The 23791-nt window shown below is 34.3% G+C and overlaps 1 protein-coding gene across 4 annotated transcripts in view; it reads left to right on the top strand.

Annotated features, from left to right (window-relative positions):
• The window catches only part of LOC150099088 (uncharacterized), a 330865-nt gene extending 308532 nt beyond the window's left edge, over positions 1-22333 (top strand). The window contains exon 5 of one of the 4 annotated variants that reach the window (XM_090404942.1): positions 21995-22333. In XM_090404942.1, coding sequence (XP_090261068.1) covers positions 21995-22323 — 329 coding nt within the window. In that variant the 3' untranslated portion in view covers positions 22324-22333. Of the gene's footprint in view, positions 1-18255; positions 18627-21994 lie in introns of those variants that run through there. The other 3 variants (XM_090404946.1, XM_090404944.1, XM_090404945.1) reach the window with 3 other exon arrangements.
• The last annotated feature ends 1458 nt before the right edge of the window (positions 22334-23791 follow it).

The following is a 23791-nucleotide window of genomic DNA, read 5'->3' on the forward strand; positions in this document are numbered from 1 at the left end:
TTTATCCCTGATGTTCTTCAAGATGAATTTGTGCAGAACAACTAGTCTGTTCATAACATAAGCTGCAAAAGTAGGAGATTCTGTAAGCTCATCATCATTTTTAGAAATATGGTGTAATCAAATCTTTTGCTGACAGAGCTAATAAAATATTATAACAGTATCTCCATGGAGTCAAAGGACTCATCATGGTAGTCCCTACACTGACACAGTAACCATTATTCACACAATACATACGAGAGTGGTCGGAAAAGTTCTCGGCCTCAACCATAGATGGCAACACTACTGGCACGATTTTTTTTTTTTTTTCTAAGTTGGTACATCTGTCATAAGCATCCATGTGAAATTCCAAGTCATTCTATCAAGTAGTTTGTTTTATACAGCTGTCTGAAGCAAAAGTGTTGTCTGTATCCCTTGAAAATGGATAAAATTGAGTATCGTGCGGTTATAAAATTCTTTGTAAAAGAAGGTTTAACGGTAAAAGAAATTCATTTGAAGTTCATGAAAGTTTATGGGCATTCTTCTCCTTCGTTTTCGACAATTAAGAAATGGGCTGCCGAATTTAACGTGGTTGTTCCAGCCTTGACGATGATCCACATGAAGGATGTCCAAAAAAGTGTGACACCACACCAGAAATCATTGACCAAGTGTGATATGGTATTGGATGACCTGCGAGTCAAAGTGCATGAAATTGCTGAGACTATAGGCATCTCAAAATAATGTGTAGGATATATTTTGCAGGAAGAACTGCAAATGAAAAAGCTTTGTGCAAGATGGGTGCCGTGCTTGCTCAGAGCAAATCAAAAACACACTTGCATGAAAATCTCTGAACAGTGGTTGGAGCATTTTAACAAGAATTAAACTGATTTTGTTTGTTGATTTATTACTATGGATGAGAGTTAGATTCACCATTACACACCAGAATCCAAACAGTAGTCAAAACAGTGGACAGAAGCTGGTTTTTAGCACCAAAGAAGACAAAGTCAGTTCCATCAACAGGAAAGGTCATGGCATCGGTGTTTTGGGATGCTAAAGGCATTTTGTTTATTAATTAACTGGGGAATATCATTCCGATCTTTTAACCAGACTAGACGAAAAACATCGTGAGAAAAGACCCGGTTTGCAGAAGAAAAAAATCATCTTTCATCAGGACAATGTACCTGCCCACAAAGGTGTTTTGGCAATGGGAATATTAAGGGATCTGTACTATGAATTGTTGGAACATCTATCCTGTTCCCCAGATTTGGCTCCCTCGGATTTCTATCTCTTCTCAAAACTAAAACTCTTCCTTGCTGGTCAGTATTTTTCTTCGAATCAAGAGGTGATTGCAGCTGTAGAGGGGTATTTTGCAAGTCTTACTGAGGACCACTACACGGACGGGATAATGCTGCTGGAGCATCGCTGGAATAAATGTATTAGTCTTAAGGGAGATTGTTGAAAAATAAAAATTGTTTTGAAATTATAAATTTGTTTTTTCATTGTTATGCCGAGAACTTTTCAGACCACCCTCGTATCATGCCTTTTCTTAAAATCGTTCACAGACAAAGCATTTCCTGCTTATGTTAATCTTTACCTTTAATTAGTTATAGCATAATTATTGATCACTTAAACTTTATCTTATGGAAGTTCGAAATTTTCAGGATAGCTTATTGACAGAATCAGTCCAATGTGTTGTTCACGATCCATTTAATTAAATCAAAAAGGAATATTTACAGAATCTGCTTCACATTAACATATATATACAAATGCATTACAGTTTTTTGTTATTTTCAATTCTTCCTATTTTAAACTTAGTTCTAATTTTCTTCCTTTAAAGCCAATTCATAATCTAGAATATCCTGCTAGTCAAATATAGACAAGCTGACAATAAAGCATACCTTGAGTAAGCTTAATTCAATATTAATTTACATTATCTTATTATATCCATAAACAGATACACTTGATGTACATTCTTGTTTGGAATTATCACATATATAAGTACTTACAATTCTCATTCAGCACTGCCTTTTACATAAATCTTCTGTTCACACAAAAGTGCTCCTTTTTGTCCTCCTTTCTTTCTGCTGGTTTGTTCTTGATTTCCCACCAGATTTCTTCTTTGTCCAAGTTATCGATTATTCTGTGTACTTTAGGACTCTAATATGGCAACCACGTGCTGCTCTTTCTTAACGAGACATCTCGACAATCAACACTATATTTTCCATGGCAACGGATTCCAGTAGGAGAAGATTGAGAACCCTGAAACCTACGATGCTTCTCTTTCGATTACTGACGATGGACCTCACATGGTGGCAGACCCATGTAAGAGAAAGTTGAGATCCTAAGACTTTGGATCTTAGGATCCAAAGTCTTATTTTTTGCTTATAAAGTCCTGGACTTCCATTGTACTCATGTGCACGTCTCTTGAAACTTCCATATATGGTCAAGTATTGACATTCAGACGTGATGTCATACTTCGCGTCTCTTTTGAAATTGCCATATATGGGCATGAGTTAACAGTGTTACATAATGACATCATACATTATCAAAAATTATGGGGACAACTGTGTTAGAGCAAAACTTTAGTTTAATATAAACCAAAACGAACACTTGACGTTTCGACCTTCACATCAAGGTCATCGTCTGGAGCATACACATATATACAAAGAAACAAGCTGCTATACAATCTGCATGGTTTGCTGAAGTTACTGACCAACTGTTACAATAATTATTGGCCTGACCTCTGGTGAGGGGGGGGGGAACCTTTACTACATCAAAGCTAGAGTCCTATTATTATTATCTATTAGGTCACAAAATTAAATTGGGCTGGAGAACAACATATATGTGTATATATATATATATAAAACTATGTGATTATACATATAAATTTTAACCAATTGGTATGGAATAGTTTCCATTAAAAGCTTTGAGTGTAATAAAAGTGTTGAGAGCATGACACGCATCATGCTCTCAACACCCTACACCAAATTGATTGGAAAAGTACCTGCTCTTTACATCATACAAAAACCTGGTATGAAAGAAAATTTAAAGAAGCCTGTGAAATTCTGATTAACCACCCTAATCTCAACAAAAAATTCTAAGAATTTGGATGGCACATATTCAGCCTACTTAGTTTCCAGCATACTTCAGGGCTTTAAGCAATTTTCAGCTTTTATTGGAAACTGTTCCATACCAATTGGTTGAAATTTATATGTATAATCACATAGTTTTATATATATATATATATATAAACATGTTGCTCTCCAGCCCAATTTAATTTTGTAACCTAATATATAATAATAATAGGACTCTAGCTTTGATGTAGTAAAGGTTTTTTCCCCCTCACCAGATGTCAGGCCAATAATTGTTGTAACAGTTGGTCAGTAACTATAGCAAACCATGTAGATTGTAGTGCAGCTTGTTTCTTTGTATATATATGTGTATGCTCCAGATGATGACCTTGATATGAAGGTCGAAACGTCGAGTGTTCATTTTGGTTTATATTAAACTAAAGTTTTGCTCTAACATAGTAGTTGTCTCCATGATTTTTGATAATGTATTCTGATCACCGTATAAGCATGAAAGAAAAAATAATGACGTCATGCGCCACATTATTTTAACAAAGGCTCATAGTTAAGTTATTACAAATACAAGATTATTGCAGACAAAATTTGACATTTCTTTAAGTACAATCTCCTTAGAAAAACATGTAAAAGCAAACATGATAAGTTACATAGTTATATATCATGAGAGATTTTACAATAATCTCATCCTCCTGAAGTGCATAACCTTACACTTAGCCACATTCACCTGACAGCCATTTACCTTTGCCCATACTGCCAGCATATTTAAATCATCCTGCAAGATATACATCTTCATTGACTGTTGCTCTTCCTAATTTTGCATCATTAGCAATCAAGTGGATATTTCCTATCAAATTATGTACATCAATGATATACAAATTAAACAACACAGGACAAATACTGAGCCCTGAGGTACACAACTAGTCACCTGCCTTCTCCTAGACTCAGCTCTTCCAGGAGAAGGCAGTCTTTGATATGTCCACCAGCCACCGTATAATCCAAATCACCAGGTTTGGATCCATTCTCATTTGCTCCAATATATGCAACAGAGTTGCATGTGGAATCCTGTCAAATGTCTTTACAAAATCCAGTACTATCATGAGTAAGGATTTCCTTTATCCAGTTCGACTGTTATTTATTATAGAAAGTAAATTAGCTACTAAGGCAAGACCTACCCTCCACAAAACCATGTGATCCCTCCCTTATAAAGTATCGTATTTCTGTCCGCCCAGTCCTGAATTCTAATTTTTATTAATTTCTCCAAAACCTTAACCACCACTCCTAATAATATACTGGTTGGCCTATAATTTGCTACTTCTGTCTTGGAGCTTTCCTTATGCAGTGGAATTATTTCCTCATCTTTTCACTATTGGAACTTTACCAGAACTGAGGCTTAAATTAAACAATATGGTCAGAGAGGTTCTAATTCTCTTGCACATTGTCATTGTACATGAGCCAATATGTCATCTAACTCTATGGCAGTGTTAACATTAAGGTTCTGTAATATATTAAGCACCTCTATTTCTTCTACCTCTAGACTCTCATCAGTCAGTGACTCATTTGGCATATCACAACCAAGATGGTACACTTTTGCAAAATGATTACTAAGTAACTCAACAATTTGATTTGCTTCTGTTACTTCCCCATTATCAACACTTTTTAGTCATCCTTTCATGGTTATTCTTCTTTTAACGTGCCACATGGTAATAGAACTCCTTAGGTTTTCTTTTGGACTTATCAGCTAGCTTACTCTCATAATTAGCTTTGGCCTTCCATACCATACAGGTCAATCTCCTTACCCGTACCTTGTAATGCTCACCTTTTTCTTTATACTTCTTCTACAACCTTTTCTTTATCTGCAACTCCTGCTTAATAATACTATTCATCCATCTTACTCCTACTTGATTTCTCCTCCTGACTCGGGATATACACTCTGATATTATTTTTCTTAAACACCCTTTGACAATCTCCCATGCACTATCAACATTTCTCCCCTTGAAATTCTCATGCCACAGCTCTGCTAAAAGCTGACTTCTCAGTTTGCCATAATCACCAGTCTTACAATCCCACATATATTCCTTCTTAACAGAAAATTTGGCACTTCTTATAGTCTCTCAAGTCAAGACCACATGAGGCTTTCCCCAAGTGGAGACAGTGTGACTAAATTGGTTATTGATATGTTCTCGAATGCTGTGACCAGATCCAACAATCTTGAACCTCTTATCCCTTCTATTACATGCTGTCTTATGTAATTATCTCTTTAATAACTGTATAAAATCCATTTCCTTCCTTTCTTGGCCATTCCTTCTCCCAATCCATGTCTCCATAATAATTATTCGACCTTCACTCATCATGCAAATTTGCCAATGCTTACCATCTACATTTTCCTATATATCCTCTGGATTATAGCAGCAACCAATTACATATTTCATCCTGTTGATCTCTATCTCACACCAAATAGCCTCAAATGAACTGCCCTCTGCATATACATTATCTTGAGGTGCTCCTGCTCTTTTTGGCTTCAACTCTTCGTTAGAAAAACTTCATCCCCATTCTGTCCTCCCTGAAAATCCCTTACATTCTATCTCTGTATCATTCTTATTCAACTAAGTCTCACTAATTCTTATAATTTTAGACCAAATTGTACTTACTAATGCCAAAAATTCCTCAGACTTATTATGAATACTTCTGGCATTGATATACATAAACTGCAATACTCTCTTCCTCCCATAACCTTTCTGTGTGTGTGAATTAGCCCACTCTGTATACAGTTTATTTTCTGAGAACATTTAATCCCACATTCACAGCAATTATTGACCTTATTAACAGCTGACTATCACCTTCCTCTCTAGCAAATCCCATTTCTCTGTGTTTGACTATTTACTCTATCCTTTAGCAATAAATTATCTTCTAAATGCCATATGCCCAATCCATTTAAGTTCAAATCATCACTTAAAAAAATGTCTTTCCTTTTATCAAACTCCTCCCAGACATTCATAAAATGAATATTCAGTTTCATTTCTTTACAAAAGTTTTTAAACAATCTCCACATTATTCCATTTTCTGTAATCACTCTTCTGTTTAATTCATCTTGGTATCGTATTCTTGATCTTTCCACTCTCTTTTCTTGTATTCATTGCTATCAAGTCTTTCAAATCCTGTCTCAGAAAATCTTTTACTACCTAGATCATTCGTTCCCACAACTACTGTAATCTTAAAATGTTCACAGCCTCAGCTATATCTGTAATCTTTGACTCTGGATCTTCTTCGTTTCAACCATTTTCTGTCCACTGCTGGACGAAGGCCTCCTCCAGTTCTTTCCACCTTTCTCTGTTCTTGGCAATGGTTGACCAATTTTCCCTAACAAAATTTGACAATTCATCACTCCACCTTCTTTTAGGACGTCCTCAGCCTCGTTTCCCTTCTTTTGGACTCCAGTTCATTAGTATGGTGGTCCATTGCTCATCTTCTCTTCTGGATAGATGTCCAGCCCATTTCCATTTTAGTCGTTTGTGGTGAAGAATGATGTCAGTGATGCGAGTCTGGCTTCTTATCCAGGAGTTTCGCTTCTTATCTTTTTATGCGATGCCTAGCATCAACCTCTCTATTTTTCTTTGAGTTGTTAATTTATTTGCCAGTGCTTTTGTTAGTGACCAAGTTTCACAACCATATGAGATGACTAGAAGTATACACTGGTTAAATGTCTTCCTTTTTAAACAGAGTGGGACATCATTGTTTTGAAAAATACTTTTCAATTTTCTGAATGCACTCCAGGCAAGTTGAACTCTCTTATTTATTTCCTTTTGGAGTCCACAGTTTAGATCAATGAGATGACCTAATTATGTTTATGAAGTGACTCTTTCCAAGAAATTGTTTTCTATTATTATGTTTTTTGGTGTTAGAAAATTATTAAACATGATTCGAGTTTTTTCTCTGTTTATCTTTAGACTGACTTTTCTGCTTTCATGATATAGGTCTTCTGGGGTGTTTGCAAAAATTATATCATCTGTATATCTTATGTATTAAGTTTCTGTTATTAATTTTTATACCAAGGTTTGTTCAGTTTATATTATTAAATATTTCTTGAAGTACTGCTGTAAGGATTTTGGGTGATAGAGAGTCTCCTTGTCGGACACCTTTTTTCAATTGATATTTTATTGCTACTCGTGTGAAGTTGGATTGTTGCAATGAGGTATATTGCCTGGAGAGGTCCATATATTCTCCAGGAACTCCCTGATTCTGGAGTGCATTGATTATTCATTAGTTTTGATGGAATCAAATGCTTTTTCATAATCAGTGAAGGCTGAACAGAGAGACGATTGGTTTTCTTCTGCTTTTTCTATTATTTGTTTTACTGCATGAATATGATCAGTTGGGTTGAAGCCTTTATGGAATCCTGCTTGTTCTACTGGTTGATTTGAGTCTAGAAGAAGTGTTAACCTGTTTGTTATTACTTTTGTGAGAATTTTGTACAGATTAGAGAGAATACTAATTGGTCTATAGTTCTTTACTTCTTCTTTGTCCCCTTTTTTTTTTAAATAACAGTATCGGAGTAGCATACTCTGATACTGATACATTTTTCATATCTTCTGCTCTTCTAGGCATAGATTTAGTAAGTTTGTGACATGCTGAATTATATTGTTTCCTCCCCATTTAATTCTATGTGAATTAGGTCTTCACCAGGACATTTTCCATTTTTCATTTGTTTTATTTCATCTGAAGTGAATGGGGGGATGAATACCATATGCGATGGAGAAGAGTTATTTATATTTGATTGATCTATTGAAGGATCACTATAGAGTTGTTTATAAAATTCTTCTAGACTGCTTAGGATTTGTTCTTGGTTCCTTATTGCAGTTCCATTCTTATCTTTTATTGCAGTTATTTGACTTTTGCCAACTGATAAATGTTTTCTTAGTATTTTCATATTTGTATTGTTTTCTATTGTTTCTTTTATTTTTTTAGTTTTATAAGATCTTATTTAATTTTTCATATTTTTACTTATTGTTTTGCATAGTTCTGCATATTCTGCTTTAGAAATTAAGTTTTTGTCTTGTTTCATATTTATCACTTTTTTAGTAGTTATAAGGTTTCCTTTGAAAGTTTGTCTTTTTGTTGTTTGTTGCTTTTGAATTCATTGGCTGCTGAGTTTATTACTTCCATTAGGTTTTTGCTTATTTTATTTATGTCTTCTTCAAATATATTTATTAAGTCTAGTTTTTGATTGAGTTTTTCTTTGTAATCCTTCTTGTTTTCAATAGGTTTTAAGTCGAAACTTTTTTTTTGTTGTTTAGCCATTTTATTCTTTCCAATTTGGAGTTTATTTTAATTTTGGCTCTGATCAGTCTGTGGTCACTTTATTTTTATTTGATTTAGTACTGAGGTATCTTGAACTATTTCTTTATTACACAGTATATAATCTATTTCATTTTTTATTTCTCCATGTCTATTTTCTTTTGAGGGCTTTCTTAAAAAATGTATTCATAATATAAAGCTTGTTACTGATAGAGAATTCTGTAAGAGCCATTCCTGAGTTGCTGCTTGTACCATATATGTATGGTCCTATTGTATCTATTTGGTGAATGGGATGATCTACTTTAGCATTAAAATTGCCCATTACTATTTCTTTTCTTTTTTTTTTTTTTTTTTTTGAGTGTGCTGCAGTGAGTCATAAAATGCTTCTATCTCTTCATCAGTGTGGGATGAGGTGGGAGCATATATTTGGATGCTACTGTTATTTGTTTTTATCCGTGTTTTTCTCTCGCATTCTTTTGTACATTTCTTAGTAATCTCTGTATATTTGTTTCTGCACTTTTCATTCCATGCAGACACACTCACTTAATCTGTTACTAAAAATAATTTGTTGTTCTCATTTGTTCAATCCCTCATACTTTCTATTCATTAAAAACAACAGAACATATTGGAATGCTGCAAGATAAGTTCTACAAATTGGTCATTTCAAAAGTCTAAAGTATATTCCAGTCATTTAAAAATGCTATGTTCTACAGATTCTTTTCTAAACAAAGAACTTTATTATAAGAACTACCTTTTATCTGTTTTTGTATCATAAAAGGTATCTACCTTTTATGATATAAAAACTATCAATACAATAATCAGTAATTATGACAGTCATCTTAACCAGCCTCATGAATTTATAGAATGTGTATTCCATATTTGTTAAAGGAATTTTAGAGAAAATAGCAAGACTGCTTCGACAGATTAATTTACATTTCTCTCTCTCCATCCAATTTGCAAACTTAATACCTTCCTTATCTCATCTAAAGACAAATATCCTCCTCTTTCTTATACTGGAATTTACAGAATCCTCTGTTCTTGTAGCCTATGTTATTATGATGGACTAGTTGATCTGCACAAATTCATCTTGAAGAACATCAGGAATACATTTCACTTAAAGAACCCAACAGATCTGGTTTAAGAAGCCATTCATTATCTACAAAACAGGATTCAGTGGAGAAAACCAAAGTGTTACACAAAAATTTTCTTCTTCTGGAAAGACTGTATAAGGAAAACTGTGATATACACACATTCACCTGAACCCAAACAGAAATGATCGCCTGAAACTTTCTCAATTCTGGGAAGTTATACTAACTAATAGTCACCATTCATGTGTTCTTAATTTGTAATCAATTTTTTGTTTATATATAAAAATAATTTATTAACTAAATTATTTTTATTGTAATTTATTTTAGATATCTCTTAATGGAGGTGGAGCTATTCTCCTGCAGCCAATAGTGCACATAATATTATGCACTTTCAGTTGAATTACTCTTTTTCTTTTTTTTTTCTTCTTCTTATAACTGTATTGACAATGGATATGAAACCATCATATTAAGCCTTGAAATCATTTACACTCCCTGCATTCACAATGCATTCTGGCAATGTGTTCCACTCACTAAAAACTCTTCACATCCTTCTTCACCACATTTTTATACAACTTCCAGGGATGGCCTCTCGTTCTCTTTCTCCCAACTTACTGTCCACCTTCTTTATAATTCCTTCGATATTAATCTAGTAAAATCCCTTAACAGACTTGAAAAGCTATATCATATCTCCTATCCACCAAACTCTGTAATCTACATATCCTCAACCGCTCTGCATAATCAACATTCCGGAGTTCCAATATCACTTTAATTGTTTGTGTTTGGATTCTCTCATCCAAGTGTTTCCACACACTTGGATGAGAGGATTCCTTATACAGAGGCACTACCACCACCTCCTTATCTCTACATCTCAGTATACTTCTTATCATTACAGCAATATGATGTGCAGGCTTTGCAGCACTTGCAATGTGCCCTTGGAACTTTAGTCCTCAGTCTACCATCACCCCAAGATCCTGAATTTCATCCACTTCCTGAAGCACAACTCCACCAATACAGTATGCATCCTTATATCTCTGCACACCTTGCATTTATTAATATTATAACTACAGCCTACTCATCTGTCCCAGCTAAAAATCTATTCAAATCTTTCATGTGTTCTTACACATGTATATAATCTATTTCATTTTTATCTTCTTGTAGAGAATTAACCAGCAATACTTCTGAATTCTACCTAGCATTGCATCATCAGCAAACAGTTTAAGATCCCCAGTCATTTCACATGAAATATCATTAAAAAATAAGTTAAACAGTAGGGGTTGAAGAACAGAACCTAGAGACACTGGTCACCTTCCTTTTCTAAGATACTATTCCATCTTGCGGGAATTATTCAGAAAGCCAGTCTTCAGTCCACCTGATCAATCAGTAATCCAGTGCCATTTTCTGCAGCTTATACACCAATCTGTCATATTGTAATTTGCTAAGTCTAAGAATATCACTGTATGAATCTTCCTTACTCAAAACATTTGTCACCTTATAAATTGAAGCAGACCTGTCCTTCACAGACCCATGCTGACCATCATAGAGAATGTTATGTCCATTTACCCAGTTCTGTATTTTATTCCTAACTGGTTTCTCCAATACTTTAGCCACAACTGCAGATATTCAGACTACTCTATAATTGAAAACCTCTGTCCTAGAACTATGCTTGTGGGGAGGTTCTGTTTTGCTTTCTTTCCATTCCATAGGAACTTTCCCCACTTTAAAGACTTATATTAAATAACCAGATCCAGAGTATAGCTAACTTTTTGCACATTCCTTAAAAATTTGCAGTGACATGTCATCCAATTATTTCAACAAAGAATGCAGGAAATAGAGGTGGAGGTTACATTGTAGTAGAACTGACATTGTTCATTCATTCTTGTTGTGACAAAAGGAATCTTTATATGCCTTTTTACAACTGAAAGTCAGTTATCCAATCTCATACGGAGGTCATAAGCCCCCCCCCCCAGAAACTTGGGTTTTTCATCCTGCATACAGACAAATCAGCCAAGAGAACACATGCAATTTACAGACAAAATACTATTGGTGGTGGGCAGTAGATGGTGTTGTATATTGATGGTAGTAATGGCATTGTGTGTTGATGATGATAATGCTATTATGTGTAGTTGGTGTAAGTAGATGATGAGTAATAGAGTAGTGTGCTCTCCCATGATGAGTTCTTAGACTTCTTTGTGTCAATAATAGTAATAATTAGAAAGAGATTGAAGAGATGAGAGAGTTTGGGTGTGCAAGAAGAGTAGCATGCTTATGGATTATGAGATATCGTTGAATGTGAGCAGTAGCAAGCAAAAGATCGTTGATGTAGCTACTGGAGTAAGCATAGTTGATGGTATAGTTGAGTGATTGAACAGTAATGGTAAGTCAGCAGGCAAAAGTGGTAGTGAGTTAGTGACATTGAGTGATAAGATAGCATGCATAGATGACGGTGAGAGAGTGGGCATAACTGGCAGCGAGTTAGCAGTAGTGTGTGGTAAGACAGCTGATGTGCAAAGTAGTGAAATGCGATTGGCATAAATGGCAGTGAGAAAATTGTAGAGTTGAAAGTGGAGTTGGTAAAGATGAGGTAAGAAATTAAATGTATAAGGAATGAACTTGAGGAGATTTATGGATTTGCACAGAAATGTGAGGAAGAATGGCATGAAAGGTTTGAAAGAAATATCAAATAATTTGAGAGTAACAATGTTATGGGAATTCGATGATTAATGGTGTAGTGAGTGAAAAGGTGCACAAGGTTTGTTTTCTGGGTGGTAAAATCTGCAAGATGATTGAAGTATTGAATAAGAGCATGCAAGCAAAAGAGTTGGTAGTAGTAATTGACACAAATTATTTGACTGGTAACAAGGAGAATGTAAAGATGGATGTCAGGAGACTGTTAAGGAGAGAGAAAGATATCAATGTGGTAGGTAAGGTAGTAACCATGTTGCCCAGGTACGATGGTGAGTTAAGAAGGCCAGTGAAGATTATGAATGATATACTAGCAGAGTTGTGTGAGGATAAAGGAGTTCCTTTTGTGAATGTGTGGGATGATTTTGAGGGGCACATAGAGCTATATAAAAGATATGGGCTACATTTAAATGGATTTTTTGTGAGTCATTTGGGAAACTTGCTGCAAGAGATGTTGTGGAAGAGCAGAAGAGTGATAATGAGAGAGAAGAAACACTGGGTGAACAGGGAGACACTGCTTGAGAAGTTCACACGAAGAATTAAGAGATAGTCAAGGATGTGGGGATGACATGTCTGGGGAGTTGTGCAATATCGGTGATGATAGAGTGGAATGGAGAGGCGGAGAAGTCATATATGAGAAGCAGAGTCAGTGGGACTTGTTATAGAAACGAGCTAGTGTGTATGTTTACGAATGTGTGTGGGATGATTTTGAGGGACACATAGAGCTCTATAAAAGATATGGGCTACATTTAAATGGATTTTTTGTGAGTCAGTTGGGAAACTGTTGCTGCAAGAGAAAATAATGATTGAAATGAATGTAAGACCTGAGGAAGCAAGAGATGTTGTGGAAGAGCAGGAGAGTAAGATAGGCAACTTTGCAAACAGAAAAAAGGTGAGTAGCACGAGTGAAGATAAGGAGAGAGAAGAAACACTGGGTGGACAGGGAGACACTGCATGAGAAGTTTGCAAGAAGGATTAAGAGATAGTCAAGGATGTGGGGGGTGACATGTCTGGGGAGTTGTGAAATATCGGTGATGATAGAGAGGAATGGAGAGGTGGAGAAGTCATATCTGAGAAGCAGGGTCAGTGGGACTTGTTATAGAAATGAGCTAATGTGTATGTTTACAAATGCTGGAAGTATTCAAAACAAGGGGAATGAAATTATAGCATTGATAAAATTCAGTTGCCCAAAAATTGTTGGAATTGGTGATACATAGTTGAACAAGTATGACATTCTGACAGGAATTAGAGATGGAGGAATTTGTAGTCTTTCATGAAGACAGACAATGCAAATAGGCAGACGTGTTATTGATGATTACAGAAGTGTTGTGCTCATCTAAGGTGGAAATGCAGGGGAAAAATAGTGGCAGTGGTTTTAAAGCAGTATGGTGTGAAGTGGAGGTGGACAGGATGAAACGTTTAGTAGGGTGCTGCTATAGATCTAGTAATGTGGAAGGCATTGAGAAGGAAATTTTTAGACAAATTGTTCTGGCTAATAAAAAAAAGGTTGATCATTATGGGGTGATTTCAATTATGGTAATTCAATCTGAAATGAAGAAACAGTGTCTAGAACCAAAGAAAATAAATTTCTTGAGTTTTTGAGAGACTATTTTAATCACTGTGTAACAGATGCGACACATGGATGGAGTGTCTTGGATTTGAGTATCCCATCAGAAGATATTATTGATATTATTATAATGAAGTGTCACATCTTCCCCCAGTTGGTGAAAGTGACCATGAAGTGATTACTTGGGTGGTGTCCAACCATATCAGGACTTTTGTGTGATAGGGCTATATGTGGAACTATAAAATAGATGATCATGACAGCCTCAGGAGGTGGCTTTTGATGATAGCATGGAATGAGGAATTGGGTGAGAAAGAAATCAGTGTTGCTTGGTTTCTACTCAGGAACTATCTGGCAGAGGCAGTGACTGGGTATATTCCAAAGGTCAAGAGATTAAAATAAGGTAGGTGTAAAATGGATGACTGAAGATTGTTGCTCAAAGTATGCAGTGAATCTTCTTCAGGAGAATTGGATGAATGCTCTTAGGACCAGGAGATTTTGATGTCTGATTTGGACAGTGCTTCCTAATTTGTGGCATTCCTATGAAACTGATTATTGTCTCTTTCAGCAAAACAATGCACCTTATCATAGGGCTACTGCTGTAACTGTATGGTTTGTGTATATGAACGTCACCGCATTTGACTACTCTCCACAGAGTTCTCATCTCAACACTGTTGAACATCTATGGGATGAACTAGAGCATTGTAGAGAAGCACAAGGTGCTTGACAATAATCAGTTACATGAGGAGTACAAAGAGCAACCAAGGAAGGTGACTCACATGGTAAGGAAAGCAAAAGTGCAGTATAAGCAACAGTTAGCAAATGAGGCTAAAAGAAATCCTAGGGAATTTTTTGATATATGGCCAGTAGAAGGAAGAATGATTATGAGAGGATGATGTTGGTCAGTGATAATGGGAAAATGATAAACACTGAGGAGGATATATAGTAGAGATGAGCAGTTCATTAAAGTATTCCATACTTGTGATTGTAGCAATACTGAACAGAATACGAGAACAGTGGGAATTGGGGGGGGGGTGAGCAGGAGGTCTATGAGGGATTTGAGTAAACTTGATGCCAACAAGGCTATGGATTTTGATAGCATATCACCACAGGTATTTAAGGGAATGTTCCATAGAGTTAACAGCAACTTAAACTTACATTTTTAACATGAGTCTTGTAAGATTGGCCCAAGTTCCAAAGGGAGTGGTAAGAGGGCAAAATTGCTTCATAAAGTGGGTGATAAGACTATCTTTGAATTATAGGCCAGTCTGCTTGTCTGGAGCTTTGGCCATCTTTGGAAGCTGTATAAGGAGGCTATGAGCAGGGATGGTGGGGGGAGGGTAGATTTTTTGCATGGAGTGTGGTGGGTGACTGGAATACATTCCCTGAGAGTGTAGTGAGTGCAGAGACAGTGAATGCATTTAAGTCATAGTATGGTGAGCTGTGAATGTGAGAGTGGGATCTCCTTCAATGAGTCTCTTGACTCTACGGAGATCTGATGATGATGATAATAGTAATACCCACAGCCTTATTAACATCTAACCTAAGCAACACTTGATATGCTGCTGGTGCTTTCACCTATAATTTTTGTAATATTTGCCTTCCTTCTGCATGTTTACAGCATCATTTATATTAGCATGATATACATTGATAACGTACTCATTAAATAATTCCATTGTATCCTTTGCTATGGTCACTTTGTTACCATAACAGCATAACTATCTACCAGTGTTACCCTTCCACAATTATTCTTTTGCTTGCCACATAGCAGAAAAATTCCATTTAATTATCTTTGACTTGACTAACCAGTCTTCTCTTTTTTTTTTTTTTTCTAGTTTTTCTTTTTGAATGATGCTTGTAATCTCTCTCACTTGCAGTTTATATTCCTCATACATCTGTTTACTGCAAACTGTCTTTTACCTCCTCCTCCTCCATAACAACTTCTTTTCCTGCACTGCTTGCTTGATTTCACTGTTCATCCATCTCACTTCTGCCCTGTTTATTTCCTTAACTCTTAGCATACAGTTATGCATTGCTTGTGTCAGATACTGTCTTATCATTTTCTTGCATTGTGAACCTCTGTCCTTCATGCTCATCAGCCCCAGTGTATCGATGCTTGTTGACTATGGAGCTTCTCATAATCACCTGCGTTGTAATTCCATATATACCTTCTTGACAACGACCTTTTCCTGTTTGACTGCCTCCCAAACCAGTCATTTTTGCCAAATATGACATTGTTGATACCTTGTTCACAACCACATTCTGTGAATATATGACCAAATCCAACACCTGAAAATCTCATATCGCTTCCATCACAGTCTGCTTAAGATAGTTATCCTGCAGAAACTTAACAAATTCACTCTCCTTGTTACCATACACTATATCTTCTTTCCAATCCACATTCTTATAATTACCTTTCTTTTACTTGCCCAACTCGTTTGTCTAATCATCACAATCAGCACTCACTACATTCTCTGACCTATAACAACATCCTATTAGATATATATTCTATTGATCTAAGCTTAACACCAAATAGCTTCAAAATCTTCATGCACTACTATTTTTCACTTCTAATTTTATAAGGCACAATTTCTCTGCTATCATTAACAGCACTTCTTTACCTTCCTCTCCTTTCAGAAATTTATATATCCCATCATTTGTAGTCCAGAGAGTATACCATCCTCACACAACCAAGTTTCATTTAAAACAACTGTCTTTGGGTATACTGACTTGATCAAAGCTACAACTCGGCCCCTTTATTTCTAATACTCCTTAGATCAGTATACAAACATAATTCCTCACTGTTTGAGGCCATCTCACCTACACCATCACTCTATTCATTTTAGAAATTATGGACTTTACAACCGTGTTATAAATAGCTCTTTTAATTTCATGATGTTTCGATCTTCATATTAAGATCATCATCTGGAGTATATACAAATATACAAGGACAAGCTGAGTTACATCACACAGTAAGCTAAAGAAACAATGAATTGATCACTGGTTATTCTGCTGACCTCTAGTGGAAAAAAAAATACAAATTAATTAATTATTTGGAAACTACATCAAATTAGTTTCTAAATTATTAATTAATTTTTCCCCCACTAGAGTTCATGCCAATAGAATAACCGGTGATCAAATCATTGTTTCTTTAGCTTACTGTGTGTAATATAACTCAGCTTTTCCTTGTATATACTCCAGATGATGATCTTAATATGAAGATCGAAACGTTGGGAAATTAAAAGAGTTATTTATAACACAGTTGTAAAGTCCATAATTTCTAAAATGAATGCTGATCACCGTGCATTACTAAAAGAAACTATCACTCTATACTCTCAGTATAATGGTCTGTGCAAGTTTTCTTCTGAAATATTGAGAGTTATTTGACTGCCATCAGGTTGACAGAGAATTACCAGATCCAATAAGACTTTTGGTTTTCTTCTTTCTCTAAAGTTAATAGAATTCTATGATGAAAATCATTTATTTTAGATACGAACTATTCTTCTAAATCATAAAAACCATTCCAAACTACAAAAATATCATTAACATATCTGTACCAAAACAGAAGTTTCCAAGAAATATGAGGAAACATCATTTGAAGTGTTCCATAACATAGCAAGTTGGGAAGAGAAATGATTTCCCATGAGTTTTCTTTCACTTTATTGGTACAGTTTATTTTGAAAGGTAAAATATCCATAGCAAATAAGGAATTCAAAAAAGCTCGACTGTATGAGGTGGAAAATTTTGCTCTAGTAATTCGATAGTATCTGATAAGAATTAATAATATTGGTGAAAAGTGACACAAGCCTAAACTCAGAGGGTAGTACGAACAAATATCGTAAATTTTTAAGTCTAAAATGTTCTTGATATCACTAGAAGTAAAAAGTAAATTTGACAAATAATGAGATTAACTTGTTACCAATACAATCAACAACATCCATTAATGGAACATCAGGTTTGTGGATCCTAGGAAGACCATGTAGTCATCAAGGATGAGCATGGAATTCATTTTTGCACCTTTTGCTTTTTAATTAATTTTTTTCTCTAATATTTTAAGAGTGAAAAAAAAAAAAAATTCCAGATTGTAAATTCCATTAATGAACAACAAAATTGTGGTTCTAGCTTTTGTACTGCTTCCATTTTACAATTAATCAGAATTGGTCATTTTTAATTACAGAACCGTAAAATAATATTTTAGTGCCTTTAATAATAAAAAACACATTCATGTTTTAATTACCTTAATATCTACCACTAAATTTTTCTTCCCCCTGTCATGTTGGTTTCATTTAAAGGATGCTTTCAATTACAGCATTTGTACAAATGCTATTACGCATTCACGAAATAAACTCATTTATTATCTCTTACCCTTCTCATTTTGATAGGTTTTTAAATATAAAGTATTGTGTCACATACAAAGGTATACTCTTGTTATTTTTATTCAGTATTTAAAAAGATGTTCCCACCTTCCTCCTAGAAAAATAAGTGCTAACTAATTTTGAACAAGGACAAATTATTGTTGTCGCCTTGTTTGCAAATAGTACACTAAATAATGCTTATCGCATTTCAGGTTATTCTACAGGCCATTTCTTACAACAGAATGCCCAAGAAACATCACCCAGCTGTACTATTGGTGAAAGGCCACAATGCATGGTGTGCAAAAGACTATTTTTCAACAAACAAAGTCTGCAAAGACATTTAGATCGTCATAGAATCAACCGCAAACGATACATTTGTGATATTTGTGGAAAAACTTATTCTCATGTCACAGGGCTCTACCATCATCGTATTGTACATAAAGAAGTTTTTCGTTACCAGTGTACATTGTGTAATAAGACATTTGTCTACCATGCAGCTCTTCAAAAGCATGTTGCTGAAAAACATGCAAATAAATAAGAAATATGCTCTGGGATACTATTGTATGTGCTCCCATACCTTCTCTGTTGCATACTAATGTGTTTACTTTGGTTATTAAAAAATATATATTTAACAAAATTTTCCCCATTACACAAATTTTTCTCATTTTCATTAATAAAAATATTTTTTAATGTTCTAAAGTTTCTTCTGTAACAGAAGCAAGTAGCATGCTTGCTAATTATGCAGAGATTATTTCTAATAGTCTAGCAAAACTTTTTATCCATTTATATAAGATCAGATAATAAACAATTCTGTAGAAAGCTTCTGGTATTGAGACCACATGTTTTTTTTAGTTAAATAACAAGTTTAATAAAATAAACAAATATAACCATACAAGTTTCATAAGTAACTGACTTACATCATCATCGAGACTGGCAAAAGTAATACATAAAAAATAAAACGACTAGAAACAATTAATTACACATATTAAATGTTATCTGGTTGCAGTTTAAAAAAAAAACATTAAATTAATCACCATATATGTGTTAGAACGATGCTAGTTATTGCCATCACATTCTGTGGTTTTCCCGTATGTCATATCCTATGTCTGCAGTAATTAGATTTTTAATGAAAGCAGAATGAACTTCGTGTAGGATATTTATTTATTTTATATTGTATGTGTGGATCCTTGGCATTACAGATGCTTCTATGAACTTTTTTGTAAAACAGTTATGATCAATATAAGGCATTTTTATTTGTTGCCAACTATTTGATTGCCTGTCTTATTTATATGGGATGCCAATTCTATTGTATGTGCTCCCGACTTTCCTGTTTTATGCTTTTTTTTTTTTCCCCCCAACATCTTTCGTGTTCAGACATGCTGATTTCCTCCAACCATCCATCTAGCCTGCATAGCAAATGCCACGGGCAGTGATTCTCATAACTGCTTGTTTTTTCATGGGGTGATGTGGAGGTTTTGATGGATGTAAGAACTTGGAGATTTTATGCAATGGTAAAAAAACCACGTTAATGTTGTACTCGCAGAGCAACATTGTCACTTTGTCCGTAGCATTCTTGATGGAAGATAGCATGATTGCTTTCTTAAAATCTTGTTTAAGTAATGGAGCTGTCGGAGGTGTATTAAGAATTTTGTTAAATCATCTTGGGTTCATAACCATTGAGGGTGAGGTTATGCCTCAAGTAACACAGTTCTTCATTCCTCTTAATTAATATACTGGACATAATGTATGCTCAATCTCATAAAGCTTTTTTTTTTTAAATCATGCCTGTCTTTTGTGATGGATGATGGTATGAAATGGCACGTAACAATCTTCCAGTTGCAGGTTTTCTGTATACTGAAAAAGATCTATCTTTTTTTCTTCATTTACTTTGATAGGATATCAAGGAATGGTAATGTTTTGTGATCTTCCACTTAATGAGTGAATTTTGTGTTGGGATACAAGCTGTTCAGATAATCTTTAAAATGGATTGTCATCCTTTGTTCCTGATCAAACAACGAAAATATCATCAATGTAATGTAACCAGGTTTTTGGTTTCTTGTAATAGTTATTAATATCATTTGTTTCAAAATTTTACTTAAACAAAATTTTAAGATTGCAATCACAATACCTTACAAATAGAATGTTACAAAGTGGAAATGTTGCTCTGTGAGTACAACATTAAAATGGATTTTTTATCATTGCATAAAATCTCCAAGTGCTTACATCTACCAAAACCTCCACATCATCCCATGAAAAAACAAGCATTTATGAAATTCATTGCTCTTGTGGCATTGCTATTTAGGCAGATGGGAAAGTCGGGAGAGCTCCGTATGTCTGAACATGAAATAGACGTAGGAAAAAAACCTCATAAATCAGGTTTGGCAACAAATAAATGCATTATGTTGATCATAATTATTTTACAAGAAAGTTCAAGGAAGCATCTGAAATGATAAGGATCTCCACACAATGTACCAAAAATCTAGGCGAAATCTAACTACCACGGACCAAGGATGACATGTGACAAGCTACAGAACTTGATTAATTTAACATATTTTATTCTGATTACTTATTAGTATGTACCAACCTGTGAAGTTCTGATAACGTCTAATGTGTGTAATTAATTGTCTAGTCTCTGTTCTGTACAACATTTGTTAATACTCCTAATGGTGTAAATCTGAAGATTTATGAAACTTGCAGGATTATATTTGTTCATTATTTATCTAAAAGCATGTGGTCTCAATACTGGAAGCTTCCTACAGAACTGCTAAACCCTAGAAACTCACATATTCAAATAAAGATTTTATTCAGGTTTAAAAACTGTAAACAGTATTGAACTGTACTAAGTGTAACTTGCAATATATATTAATAGATTCCACTTAGAATATTTTCACCATGCCTTCAGGGGTTGAAACCAACAATTTTGCATATTCACGATTTGAATCAGAGGAGGTATAATAGTTATCATTTGCAAATGTTATACATAAGTGTAACTTAATCTTCAACTAAATTTAGCATACCTTTAATTTTAAACTTGGTGTTTTTTTGGGAGGGCTTCTCCAGCTCTGGCATTTAAAACTTAATTAGTTTATGAAGCCAGCCAACAATCAAGTAAATCTGGGGTTCACATCATTGCATCACCATCCTGGGGGGACTTCGATCTCCTAGTTCATTTCTAATGAATAAGGTATTCAGTTTATTTCTTCACTAATTTCAGCTAATTAGCATTTGAATTATGCAAGACTATACTGTTGTAGGTCATCTTTCCATAGTTACTTTTTTTGTTGTTGTTTAAATTATTCAGATTTTGTTTCTATTTTTATTTTTTTTATTAGTACACACTGATGATAAAAATTTCAGTTGGGTATACTAAAGCAATTCATCTCCACATTTCTCACATACAAATAGTACATAATAGTACCAGAGTACAATTATGTACTATTGTATTAATAAAATTCTCAACTAAATGCTATTATCTGGAGGATGACCACTATTTCAAAAAGAAAAAATAATAAATAATAATGCTCCTGTTGCTTTCTCATTTTCCCAAAATATATATACAACTATGCATATATTACTAGATATGTATATTTTGTGATGAGAGAATGAATCGACATCATTGTCATTTTTTTTATTTCATGGTCAAATCAACATTGCAGTTTAACAAAATTTTCTCATTAAGAAGTTAAAAGCAATGTGTTAAGGATGAGCACCTATCTTATTGAACAAAACAAGATTTTGTTCCTTAAACAAATGTGATAACTCTTGTAGTTTTCTATAAAATGAATCCCGTTTCACATTCTGAAATGCAGCTGTACCAGTTATTCATTATGGTCTGATGTGCAGTTGTACTAGTTTCAAATGAAGTGTGTTTATTTTGTTAAGAAATTTTTTTAAATACTGTCCAACTGTGTAGTGCCATTTAGATTTACAATCGTGGCTATAAACTTTCAGGTGCCATCACAAGCCGCATAACATGGCGAAACGTGCAAGCAGCAGCTAGGAGAACAAGCTTCAGGGAAAAGCCCCAGTGTACCGTGTGCAAGAGACAGTTTTTCAGCAAGCAGTGTCTTCAAAGACATTTAGACTGCCATAAGCCCAACAGGAACATTTACTCATGTAATATTTGTGGCAGAACGTTTTCACACATCACAAATCTTTATCAGCATCGTACACTCCATGAAGAGGTATTCCGCTATAAGTGCATGGTGTGTAGCAAAACATTTGTATATCAAGCTGCTTTGCAGAGACATCTCATGGAGAAACATAAAAGCCTTGCATGATCATAATGATTTTATTATTTCTTTCCCTGTTATTTTCATAATAAATAATTTCTGCAAAGAATTTCATGCTTCATTGATTCATATAAGTTTTTCATAATGTATTTCCCAACAAAAGAAAAGAAAAAAAAAGATTTTTCCTGTATATGCACCCATTGTCTGTAATGTGAAACTAAATGCTAGGGATTGCATTAGAATTGTACTTTTATGAAGTAATATTTACAAAAAGATTCCTCAGTGTTTTGCAGGGAGGAATGAAGTCACTATAGCATATTATATTATTGCCTCTGTAGAAACTTTTTCACTTCAGTAGAAATTGCAGAGTTATCTGGCACAACATGCAAAATATGACTGCACAAATTGCAAAACTTTTTTTTTCCAAACTTGACAACCTTGAAAACTTAAAAGACAAGTTTAATTTCATAAATATTATTTATCTATCCTAGCTATGCAAGCGTATAAAATTTCATTATTTTGAAAACATAAGAGTTAGGCAACTTTTATATTTCTATAAAATTTATATATTTATGTATTGGTTGTTGGAAAATGGGGCTGAGGAACAGTTTCTTCGTTAATGAAAAAAAGAATAAAAACATTATCTAGAATGAATGAAATATACCTAAACCTCATCTGATTTGTTACATTGGTTTTGAGACTAGTTTTGCATAGTAAGATTTTTAATCATCCCCAGTTGTTAATGCAAACAGCTTGACTAGTTAAGAGCAGTTACACTCTGTCTGATTTTGAGATGCATGTTTGGTTTGTAAGTTGCTTATTATGCGATTGATTTTTTTTTTTTTTTTTTCGTACAAAAAAATCTAGTAGCCAAGAAAAAATATAACATTGTCACAATTAATTATACATTTCTTAGTAATTATATGTTAGTAATCAAATTTACCAACTAGTGAACAGAGGATACTTAGTAGATGTTATCCATTTAGTCCCAATGGGTTGTAATATTAAAACAAAAAGCCCAAACATATTTGCTGCAAACAGCATTCCTATGTGTTATGGGTTTCAACAGTGACAGTGATTTCCCCATCACTATCACCACCTCTCAATCCTGCTGAAATGTGAGGAGGAAAAGAAAGGATAGGATCAGTTTAATTTAAAATGATTGTGCACTATAAAAGCAGTAATGATTTTAAAATGCACAAATGTTTCTATAAATGCTCAATGTTAATTTATTGCGTATTGTATTTAATATTAATAACAGTAGGCCATAAAGTTAATTACATCGTTTCATTTATCCAGGAATGATATTATTTTCATTTATCTCTTGAAATTTGTTTCCTTGAGAATACTAAAAGTAATGCCTAAAAAGTAATAGTCAGGTATTTGTTTCTTATTTATTGGAAGTATCAATGATAATTACATTATCATTCATGTGGATTGCCAAGTGCCACATCTCACTCAAACACCATTATCTGGAATGAATAAAATACAACAAAATCCCTTAATGCTGATTAAA

The sequence above is a fragment of the Typopeltis vanoorti genome, chromosome 15, assembly GCF_054136105.1.
Source record: "Typopeltis vanoorti isolate ZY-2024b chromosome 15, IOZ_Tvanoo_1.0, whole genome shotgun sequence".
Lineage (NCBI taxonomy): Eukaryota > Metazoa > Arthropoda > Arachnida > Uropygi > Thelyphonidae > Typopeltis > Typopeltis vanoorti.